This window comes from Toxorhynchites rutilus, chromosome 3, assembly GCF_029784135.1.
Source record: "Toxorhynchites rutilus septentrionalis strain SRP chromosome 3, ASM2978413v1, whole genome shotgun sequence".
Classification (NCBI taxonomy): Eukaryota; Metazoa; Arthropoda; class Insecta; order Diptera; family Culicidae; genus Toxorhynchites; species Toxorhynchites rutilus.
Window position 1 is genome coordinate 220859960 of NC_073746.1, and position 12255 is coordinate 220872214.

Consider the following 12255-nt stretch of genomic DNA (forward strand, 5'->3'; position numbering starts at 1 on the left):
TGTTAAAATACGATTCTATGAAATAATGTTAACGTTAATAACTATTTTCGCTGTGTACGAATTTTGATTACTTGCATTCCAATCGAATCTATGATTCTCTAAGATTGATTTGATATGCTATGCATTACAATCCCTTAATCCTCGAACGGTTTGAGCTAACGAAGATTGAAAACATTAGAATTTCCCCCACACATTCGTCCTGACCATTTATGTGCTTGAAAAATTCAATTTATGCATCGGTGAGGTACAATATCACATGCAATCTGCTGACCCTTTACTACTCGTTTGCATTTATACAGACCGGAATGTGTTTCCCTTACACGGACTAAAAACCCGAGGTACGTGGGGAAATCGTCATTGCAGATATGATCTGTACAGTTTACAACCGAAGAAGAAAAAGATATTGCAAATACACAATTACATATCATCAGTCATCCGGCTAGCGATCGGACAGCAGCAGCGATATTCTGAAATAATATCCGAAGTGATAAACGGACGAATTGAATAAAATGTTTTCGTAGTTCTACGTTAACAATACGGTCGTGTCCTTGGCGCATCCTCCTACATTTTTTGGAGAAAAAAAGATCAAGAATTATGAATGCGCCCTGGTCATATGATAGAGAAAATTGTAATTTTGTTCATTTTCCGGCATTGTTTTAGCTCTATACAACCATTCCATGCCAAACCGATATAGTGGTTCTCAGATTTTCCTGAAAAATGGTAGACTAGTTCCTTTTCGCAGAATATTAAACCCCTTTTCAACAATTTTTTTTTTCATTTGGGTGCCCATTTCGATTTTAAGGTGATCAAAAAAAAAAGGGAAAAGCTACTTTCTTTTGAAATGACTTTTTTCAAAAAATCATCTTTTGAACCACAGGACCCATTCAGATGATCGATATATGAAATTAAATCCAAAATGGAAATGGGCACCACAGTAAAAATAAGGGTCTAATGTTTTGCGATAAGGAACAAAACTACCACTTTTTACGGGAATCTGAGAACCACTACATTGTTGTGGCATGGAATGGCTGTCTCCTAGTGTCAATGCTGACTCCTCAAGCCAAGCTTTCTAAACGTAGCCCTTTACAATGATTAGATTTTCCGTTGTTTTCTTTTCTCGGCCCAATTTTTACAGCAAGCACTGAATGACCTAATAAAAACCCGCACTGCCGGTAAGGGCTATAACCGTTGATTGATTAATGCTCAGCCAATTTGAAATGTTTTATTGGTGCGCATAATTTGTCCTTCACATTGAATATCACTGATCACCCTAAAAAACTACTTTTATAACACTGCGCTTTTTTCTACTATTTATCAATGACGGAAATCATGAAGGTCGTTCAAGATGTTTAGTTTTCTATAAGTAAAGCTTGTTATCCGTTATTCTTGTACTTCTAATGCATAGGACATTTGAAAGGAGTCGGCTGCTGCGAGAGCCACTCGCTCTACAATAGATCACTAGCAGTGAGTGCGTTAACCTGTTTATTAGAGCAGTAAGTGGAGTTTTTGTTGGAGATGTTGAACGACTACTTCTCTGAGTAGCGCTTGAATTGATTCAGCATGCTAGTGAATCTTTGAGTGATTAATGGAAACACATGTTTCTTCTGTTCAGTATGGAAATTAGGACTAAAATAAAATAAATCTTCGCCCTAACCCACCAATCTAGCTTCTGATTCAGCAGCCAAACAACAAACACAGTGGATGGTGAAGCGCTGAATAAATAAAACGCAAAGAGAATTCTCGTCAGTTTGGAACAGGACCAAATTCAAAATGCAAATCTCCGGACCACGTTGTTATCACCACGCGTATTTCAAAGGGATGAAGCGACGAACTCGAACTTTTACATTTATTGATATTTTTTGTGTCTTCGTTTCAGCCCAGCTATCAAAAAGGGTGTTTCTCTCCTTCGAGTGCCGCCACAAAATCAAGAATCGAGCCCCAGAACTTAAAGAAGGCGTTAGCCAGAATTTTATTGTCTCTGTGTATATAAGTGAAACCTGAAGTGACAAAGCTGGTGCTACTGCTGGGCTAAAAAAATGCGAATTTCAGGTTATATATCTTGGGACCGGAATAGATTAACGGACAGTCTAAAGTGTGACATGGTGCGTGATACAAGAAATTCGCGATTGCGGAAGGGAATTGCGTTTGTAATAATTTTGGTGCTTTGTTGTGTCGAGGGTGAAAATGGTTTCTTTGGTTATAAGCATGGATTCAGTGAATATAGTGGCCGTAAGTAATACTATTATGGAGGTGTGGCTGATTCTCCCCTGATCTCGAATGTTCTCATTACACAAAACTTACAGATGTCACACCAAAAGAGTATGACTTCATTGTCGTCGGTGGAGGAAATGCCGGCGCGGTTTTGGCCAGTCGACTTTCGGAAATAACCCAGTGGAAAATATTGCTCATAGAGGCAGGGGGTAGAGATAATCCGTTATCCGATGTGCCACTTTTTGCAGCGTATCTACAGTCAACGGCATTCAATTGGAATTTTGTAGCAGAAAAACAGAACAACTTTTGCTTAGGTCAGTGAACAATCATGTGGTTTGGTGAATGTAACTATACGTGGGACCTCTGTGTTTTCTTGTTCCAGGATTAAAGAATGGGCGATGTCCCTTGCCAAGGGGAAAGGGCCTCGGTGGAAGTACAATTATCAACTATATGATCTACAATAGAGGCAATCCAGCTGATTTCGATCGATGGGCTGCAATGGGCAACAAACAGTGGTCTTACCGTGAAGTGTTACCCTACTTTAAGAAATCAGAAAAGGTTACATTTGAAGATACAAATCGGCCACCCCAGCATGGGAAGGGCGGCCCAGTGAATGTCGAATATGTTCCACATCGATCACCTCTAGTACATGCATTTATCGAAGCCAATAAACAGCTTGGAAGAGGCAGAGTGGATTATAACGGTGGATCGCAAATAGGCGTTGATTATCTCCAGGCAACCACAAAACGCGGTAAACGAGTGACTTCTGCATCAGCATATCTTAGCGTCGGACTTGATCGGCCCAATCTCACTATCCTTACAAATGCGAGAGCGACTAGAATAGTAATAGACAGAAAGACAAAAATCGCCAGAGGTGTCGAATACTTGCAAAATAAAAAGAGATACACTGTATATGCCCGGAAGGAAGTGATCTTGTCAGCTGGTACATTCCAGTCACCACAGCTTCTCATGCTGTCCGGAGTTGGTCCGAGAGATCATCTCCAAGAGTTAAACATTCCGGTACTCGTGAACTCACCGGTTGGCAAAACAATGTATGATCACCTCTGTCTGATTGCGCTTACGTTCATAACGAACACTACGAAGGCATCTTTCGACACCGACCGGATAGGGGCTCGAGAGATTCTTCAATACAAAGCCGGAACAGGCATACTCACCGCTCCAGGGGCCTTGGAGGCATTAGCATTCGTCAAAACAAACATATCTCGTGAAAAAAATGATATTCCAGACATTGAGTTGCTTTTCCTTGGTGGGTCGACTGTGTCCGATCATGGTACTGGATCCGTAAAATCATTGAAATGGCGTGAAGATATCTATGACAAAGTGTACAAACCATACGAAGGAAGAGACCAATTCACAATTGCTGTGATGTTGTTTCATCCTAACTCTAGAGGGTATATACGATTGAAAAATAGCAATCCCCTCCACTGGCCGCTAGTTTTTTCAAACTTCTTGACTGCCCCCGATGATCTCAAAGTGATGATCGAAGGAATCAAAGAAGCCATTCGTATTGGCGATACACCAGCCATGAAAGCCATCGGTGCTCGATTGAATGATACCCCTCTACCTACTTGCACACAATACCCATTCGGAACGGACACTTACTGGGAATGTGCGATACGTTCGTTGGCTAATACATTGCACCATCAGGTCGGTACCAGTCGAATGGGTCCGGCAGGCGATCCCGGTGCTGTGGTTTCTCCTGACCTGAAGGTGTACGGCGTGAAAAATTTAAGGGTTGTAGATGCCAGCATTATGCCGTACATTGTCACCGGACACACCCAGGCAGCAGTGTATATGATTGCTGAGAAAGCCGCGGATATGATAAAGGACCACTGGAATTGGGGACAAGAATTGAATGAGAACGACTGAATATAAAAATCGTCCATTCACCTTAATAGATTCATTAACAGCCATAATTTATCTCGAAGACATCTCGAATTCCACTTTATAGCAAAACCGATACCTCAGAATAGACTTAAGTTACTATCCTGAACCTTGTATTATACAAATGAAGATTAAGTTTGTTATAATATTATACTAATATAGAGATTGAAGATATTATGTTTATATCGTTATAATTAAGGTTTGCAAGCCTACATAATGCATGCAATATTTTGTATGGAAGGAACATTTTAGTGGGCGGTTCCGTCATTAGCCATCAAAGCTCAAGGAAAATATCCGTCCTGCAAATTAAATGAATATAGAACTTTGTTTGCATATCGGTGAGTCACCCCAAATAAAAACTATTCAAATTGAGAAACAGTAAAAAATGCTTTGGAGATGTAGATGTTACACGAAAACGTAAAACCATCCCAAAGATAAGCCCCACAAGCTACTGTCAGTAATTCCCTCAAGTGACAAGCCCTACTATCTCGGACCCCATACCGCACATTTTGCTGCTAAATGTCTCATTTCTAATTAATGCCGTAAAAACAGGGTTTATGCATTAGTGTGGCGAGGAGAGAGTTCGGCAAAGGTAGAACAATAATATGATTCGCTTAGTTGTATATAAGCAGGAAAAAGCGCGAATGTTGGTTATTGAACCGAAGCAAACTAACAGACAAATGATCGTTCTTATCTCTTTTCGTTTCTGAAGTCCAGACTATCCCGAGAGATATTTTTGGGATAAAAATAACTTCGCACTTATTCTGATTCTTCTTCCTCTGCATTCCGCAGAGGAACTGCGCACTCTGAAGTTGATATTATCTTCGTAGTTTTCATAAGAAGCCTTCGAAATTTATTTTAAGTTATACGCGTTTCCTAATACGAGACTGAGGACCATTTTTCGACCCCAGCTACCCCAGCTAGAACATATGTGGAAAATGAAATTAAAATTATATTTCTTCGACGGTATCCTTAGCAAATGATTCAGTCAATCAAAAATTGATGCACTACGAGCAATTCCACGCCAAATCATTCGGCCGCTGATCCGACCCTCTCCGATTTTTTTTTTTTTTTTTGAGACTTAGTACTTATGTAGGATACTACATAGAATCACAATTTTCTTTATCATACGACCACTTTTAACTACGACTGATTCTTATGAAGGGCGTATTCAAAATCATTGATCTTTATTTCAAAAAATCTAACTCAAAATCCAGTTGTCTGATTAAAATATGATGTTTGATAAAGTTCTCAGAAAGTTAATGAAGTATTTAGAAAACAAAAACATTTTAAATGCACTATTAAAAAATCATTAGATATTATTAAAATCAATAATTTCTCATTAACACAAGAAAAATCATATTTTTCAATATTAAATTAATATTCACTCATAACATTCATTCATTACCACTATGACTTGTATTGTAATTTTTTTAACCGACCGATTACGCTTTGCTTCGTACATCAGGCCAGCTTCAGAGAACAGTCTTTCACTGTAAACACTACTTGGATACAACAAAATCGGAGCAGGGTGTTTTGAGACATAAATGATTTTAATATTAAATTCAATTTTAGAATATGATTTTGAACAGTGAAGAATTTCATGCCAACTCGACTGGCCATTGGCAGCGACATCCTAAATTGCAGTAAAAAGTTGTGTTTAGACATTGGACATTTGAGTAACTTTGTATAATTGAAATATTCGAAAAAGAATTAGACTTCTTTGAGAAAAGGCCAAAATTCATTTCCTTATTTTTTACAAAAATTTATATATTTTTCGGAAAAAAATTGAAAAAAAATCAAACGAATTTTTAAAACAAAATTCCATTGAAAAAAAATATTAAAAAAACAATCAATTAAAATTCATTTTTCTCGCAAATATGTTTTTATTGTCTGAAAAAATCGCCCTTAGAATTTCCAACAAGTCACCCTTACATCGGAAGAAAGGCACTTTTACAGGGACAGAGTTTTATTCCACCAACAACTTTTTCATGTTTTCTTTGGAAAATTACTGCTAATTTTTAACTCGTAACATTTTTATGCCCAAATCGTGATTTATATGTTCTGCAAACTCCATGCAAGTTCTGCAAGTCTCCATGCAAAAATGCCTTGTATTCCAGAAACTATAAAAGATAGAAAGTTGTTTTGGACAAAAGCTCATATTATGATAACAACTAAAACTTGGTCGAATACGCTTTTTCGCTATCTCGACTTTAAACGAAATTAGGATTAGTTGCATTTTATTCGAAGGACACATGAAAAAATTGTTGCTGGAATTAAAAATAAATACGTTTTTGAGAATTTCATTTTTTTAATTATTTTTTTCCAGTTAATTTTTCTTTTAAAAAAATCGGTATTGTTTTATAAAAATATATACGATTTTATACATTTTATCCTTTGACCAGAATTTTTGTAGATTTTATAGTTTTTATTTATAAAATTTTAGCAAAAATAAAAACCTTAGTAGAATACCTAAAGCGTTATATAGGGGTTTTTGAAAAATCGAAAAATTGTCAAAATGGCGGCCATTTTAGTTAAAAATGAGTTATTTTTCATGAAAAGTCAATGTTTAGAAGCTCATACAAAATAGAAAAAATGGGATATAAAAAAACGGCTATTCTTTTCTCCATCCTGAAAAATTTTTTCAGCCAAATCGGTTGGGTAGATCCTGAGATATCGATACCACCAGTTAAAAAAACATAGTTTTGAGAAAAACACGTTTAAAAATTCGTACAGCAATGCTATATCCCTTGACTTTAAGCTGTAACTTGCCAACGAAATCAACTATCGTAATATCCTTTTAGGACAACATTTCTGAGAGCGTAAGCTTCCCAAAAACGCAAATATCAAAAATTCTATTTGATCAATGTCTTTACACCCACAACGTTTCAGTGCTATCTGAGACAGTGCCACAAATTATCAAAATCTGTTCACGAATGAAGACATTAGCTTTTTCCCAGTGTCGGATGAATTTTCTTCTGTTGAAACTCAACGCCATATCTGTCATAATGAGTATAACACAAGAGTCGAGACGCGTGAACTTTGTCTGGTATATTGAACGAATAGAGCATGAACGAATTTCGGAAAGCCTGCATTCAGGCACTTCCATTACTGTCAATAATTTCAAGTGATTATCACGAACGTTAAGTTGATCCTCATCGCTTGCAGTGAATTTCTATTGAAAACGTGTTTGATTTCCATATATAGAAACAAAGGAATCCGGAGAAGGCAACATTAGCTTTCGTTGAGCGTTGACCGTTGTGCGGTGTTGAGCGGTTGAGCGACATCTTGCGTTGAACGGCGTTGAGCGTTCCATTTCCGTTTCCGTTTCTTTTTCTTTTTTAAACTGTAAACCTTGTTTCAACACCTTTTTGGCTGGCTTGTCACTTTCATTTTTGGAAGAATGTCGGGAGTGAGAATTGAACTCGCGATCTTTACCGTGAAGGGTACGGTCCGTTCCCGTTTCCGTTTCCGCTTTATATGATCTTTTACTATCGCCATTTCGCTCTAACACGATCTTAGTTTCTAACACTTTCTTTATCTAACTCCATTTCACTAACTCCATTTTCGGTCTCCTAGGGCGGTTTTCAATGCACCGGAAGCCACCGGAATACGATATTCGACTTCCGCTGTTTAAGCCCTTGCATCCAATACCCATATCGTATGGGTTTTATATGATTGCTAGTCATTTATAGCCAGTATCATTAAACCGGAAATCAAAACAAGATTATGTTCGTTTTTCACTCGTCTGTTATTGTCACCCATTGCCCATATAATTGGGGCGTACGCCATTACTGGCCAATCGGGAGTAGATTCATAAAATATAGCTAGAGTTATACCATACATTTCATTGCCAATGTCGCCAAAAACAAGAATTTTGTATAATAAATGGCTATCCTTTACCATTATTCGATTTTACTCTCAATTAGTTGACGTTGAATTTTATGCCTTCATTTTCACTAACACGCAATGATATTCAATTTCAACGTTACGAATATCATGGCGAAAATGAATATGCAAATGAAAAATGAACTTTATGGCAAGCTGATGTTGATGTTCATTGCACTGGTGTTCATTGATAGTGTTGTTCCATATTTATCGACTCTCGCTTGAGCAGTAGGTTGTCAATACAAGGCAGGCTGAAATTCGCCGTATTTGAATGCCGTGAACGTGAATATTTTCGGCACTGATCTGAGATGGTTCTGCCAACTCCTATGAAATGAAATCCGTCCAGTGCATTTAACATGTTAGTTTTCCTTAATAGTTCATTAATTTTCCAATAACTTTGACACGCTTCATATTTCAACCAGACATCTGGATTTTGAGTTACAATTTTTTGAAAAAAAAAAGATAAGTGATTTTAAGAACGTCCTTTTAAAAAATCAGTCTTTATTTAAAGTGGTCATATGATGATGGAAATTGTGGTTTTCGGTAGTTTCCACCATAAGTACAAAGTTTAAAAAATCGGAGAGGGTCGAGTCACCGGCCGACTGATTTGACGTTAATTTGCTCATTTTCAATGTTTATTTTACCTGACGAAGTTTTTTTGAAACGGATTATAAAAGTTTGAGCGAATATGTTTTCTCCATTTGTATTCTTCTCTATCATTTTTGTCATGATCTCGGTGGTGAACGACTATTTTTATTTTCTACTAACTGGTCCGGCGAACTTCGTCCCGCCCAAAATTGATTTTTGATGTGGATACATTAAAACATTCACGTCATCTTACTGAGCTAATGTTAATGGGTCCAATCGCAGAACTCTTCATTGAATGATACCCATTGAACCCTTTACAATTTACTTCTATTATAAATCCCCTAGTACTTCTACCAAAGTTCGTCATTGTAAGATTTTTTCAGACACAATTCTCGTTCGAGTTTTTCCAATCACTTGCAAATAACATGTTCTTCCGTTACATGGAATATTTGATACAGAAAATATAATAAAATAAAGACAGCTCAAATCAAATCTCAATATTTCCCTCGAGTTTTGCGCTTAACAACACATTCGACGATCCATTTTTATTTTTATACAGCCATTCCATGTCAAACCGATATAGTGGTTCTCAGATTTTCGTGAAACGTGATAGATTTGTTCTTTATCGCAAAATATGAGACCTGTATTTTTCATTTTTTCATTGGGGTGCCCATTTCCAGAGTGGTCCGAAAAAAAAAATATTTTTCGCCTTTTTCCCAAAAATTACTTTTTTTGAAATTTTGAACTACTTGACCGATTCAAATGATCGACATATGAAATTAAAGCCAATTAGCCTTCTTTTTTTGAAAAAAAATAATACGCCTGCCAAAAATTTGATTTTTGTTTTCGTAATTATTGATTGTATTCGTTTTTTGTTGTTTTCATGATTTTGTACTAGAGGGCACTATATTTTAACTTAAAAACGAAAAAAAAAATCACATCTCTGATTTTTGGATATGTAATGCAAAAAAAAACTCAGCTTCAAGTAAAAATATAAAAAATATAGCGCCCTCTAGTTCAAAGCTATGAAACAACACATAACAAATACAATCAATAATTACAAAAACAAAATCAATTTTTTTTGCAAGTGTAATATTTTTTTCTGAAAAATACGAACTACCGTTCCGGATCATATTACGGACAGCTTCATATTTCGGACGCTTTGTAATAATAACTTGAAATGCTTAATGTTCTGATGATATAACTAAAGAGTTACTCTAAAAAATCAATTGTGTCCTTACGTAACGAGCAAACCACTCGGCTTAATATTCTGCTAATTCCGCTTCATCGATTTGAAATTTTGCGGACTCTATTCTGCTTTGACGGGATATCCATCGATCGCAAGGTTATTCCACACATCAGTCACCCTCAGAGGGGTGCCACCGCGACCATGATAAGTATATTATGAAGCAGTTGAAAAAAATCTTTCAATATTTTAAATTGCCGTCAGTGATTGGCGGTAATATTTAGCGAAACACTGTGGAAAAGTTCATGTGAAAGAATCTTTCTTGTTTTTTTTTTTGTTTTGAATGGGGGAAAGATTTCCGAGTATCGATTTTGTTCATAAATGGAGAATGATGGTTTGAATTCCATTATGAGCCTTTCGACATCTTTCAACAACATTCCAAACATGTCAAGATCAAACGGAGAGGTTCAGGTTTTGTTGATAAAGCAAAACGAAAAAGCGGTACTAATGAGGTTTGTAGACTAGGATTTTTTCGATACATTCTTTCCGATCTTTTTGATCGCAAGAAAAAGTTACAGTGAACATTAATATTAATCTCACCACAATTCTCATAAACATTGTAACCCTAGAAGGGTTATCAAATTAGTGGTCGTAAATTTAGGAGAAACAGTTTCGTAAGTTTGATCATTACAAAATAAGTGGTCACAAGTTATATGTACACTATCACATTTACTAGGCTAACAGTTGAAATTGGATGGTGATATCAGGTCCAACTGAAGCGTTCCTTACTAAGACTGGGACTGCTACCAAGATTTCAACTAAATGTCAGACGAATATTACGGGTGGGGTTTTCTGGGATTATGGATTCATTTCATGCCGGTACAAGATGAATGTCCTGGAAACACAATTTTCTGTACTTTCTATTTTTTTTGCGACCTTCACGCTGCGAATGAAAGGGAAATTATAATAGAAATGAAATGTAAATGTTTGTTCCATGTTTAAACAAAGGCAACACTATGATTTTTTTCGATGAAACACACACTGGACCAATTCAGCCCACAGACGATCCAAAACACCCGCATCAAATTTTAATGACCAAAAATTTATCTCTTTTATTTTATGATATATTTGGTAATTTGAAGCTTGATATAATGATTAAACATTATTGATTTAGAGAAACTGTAGCTCAGTGTACAATGTGAAATTTTTTATTCAGACCATATTGAGTTGGAAAAATTAGGCAATTTTCTTAGGGGGTCCAAATTACCCCCACTTCCCTAATTATGGTCCAGGATGTCAAAATATCGAGCATGTTGTTTGGTTGTATAAAAATGCAATTAATGAATTTAACTGGCTGCTGTTCAAAAGTTCTAAAGGGTACACTCTGCATATCAGATGATGATAGCTCGAGTAGTCGCGATCTTAATATTATGATCCCCATATATATCTTCCTTAGAAGCCCTCTTCACTTCCTCGAATGTACTTGTGCATTCTCCTTTTCCTTTCCTATACATAAGCAGAACTTGACACCCAATGAGATCAGATCACTACAGAAGTTACACGAACTTCCCAAGAGAGGACTCATAGGATACTCAATATACATCATCTGGCTATAAAGTTATTACAACCCTTTACAAACAATGTTCCGGACAACGTGGCAACGAAGGAGAAAATGCTATTTTTATCTACAATATGTTCCTGTAGTCATAGATTTTTTTGAGTTATGCTTATATTTATGTAGATCTTAACTTTTTAGACTTGTGTTTAAAAATGATAAATGATAACTCCTTGCCTTTTATTGCATAATTGAATAAACAGAAGGAAAGGGTAGTAATGGCTTTAATGGTATTTTTGTGTTCATTTTTGAACAGAATGTGGTTCCAAATTCTACCACGCTTTCTCATCTAAGCTGTTTAAAGGATACAAATTCATACAGGAAACGGTTTTTTCAGTGTTTCCATTTGATGTAGCAAAAGAGAAAAAAATACAGATTCTGAACAATGAAAAAACTAAATTCAAATGCAATTACTACACACAATCACAGTCCTATGTAAAAATCCCGTCCGTGCCCCTAAGCTCAGACCCACCAACTTTTATCCAACTAAGATCCCCCATGATCATGAGGAAGTATTGATCCTGCGCAACCGGTGTCAATTGATAGAACTGTGTGCTGAAGCATCAGTAGGAACTAATATCGCATCAAGATTCAATTGATTAAAATGATAAATCGAAAAATCTATGACCTTCCTAGAAAGAAAGTTCTCGTCTGGTCCTCCATCCACTTTAATTATGGTTACTGGCTTGATTATTCCGTGGTACCGAATAATTCCGAATTCAGACAGCTCGCACACGAGTCTCACCTCTTTCGGTTCCAGAATCGAAGCTAGCTGCTGTGCAGGAATAAAAATGGAATTTTGTTACGTAACGATCACGGCTATCCCCCTCCCCCCTACGTAACATTAAGTAACGAAACCAAA

The 12255-nt window shown here is 36.5% G+C and overlaps 2 protein-coding genes across 2 annotated transcripts in view; one reads left to right on the plus strand and one right to left on the minus strand.

Annotated features, from left to right (window-relative positions):
* Positions 1–12255, minus strand: part of LOC129780364 (flotillin-2) — a 384914-nt gene that overhangs the window by 340337 nt on the left and 32322 nt on the right. The window lies entirely within an intron of this gene.
* On the plus strand, positions 2098–4751 carry LOC129780360 (glucose dehydrogenase [FAD, quinone]-like). Its single transcript, XM_055788545.1, has 3 exons — positions 2098–2229; positions 2304–2525; positions 2594–4751. The coding sequence occupies exons 1-3, from the start codon at positions 2100–2102 to the stop codon at positions 4099–4101; spliced, it is 1860 nt and encodes a 619-aa protein (XP_055644520.1). The 5' UTR covers positions 2098–2099; the 3' UTR covers positions 4102–4751.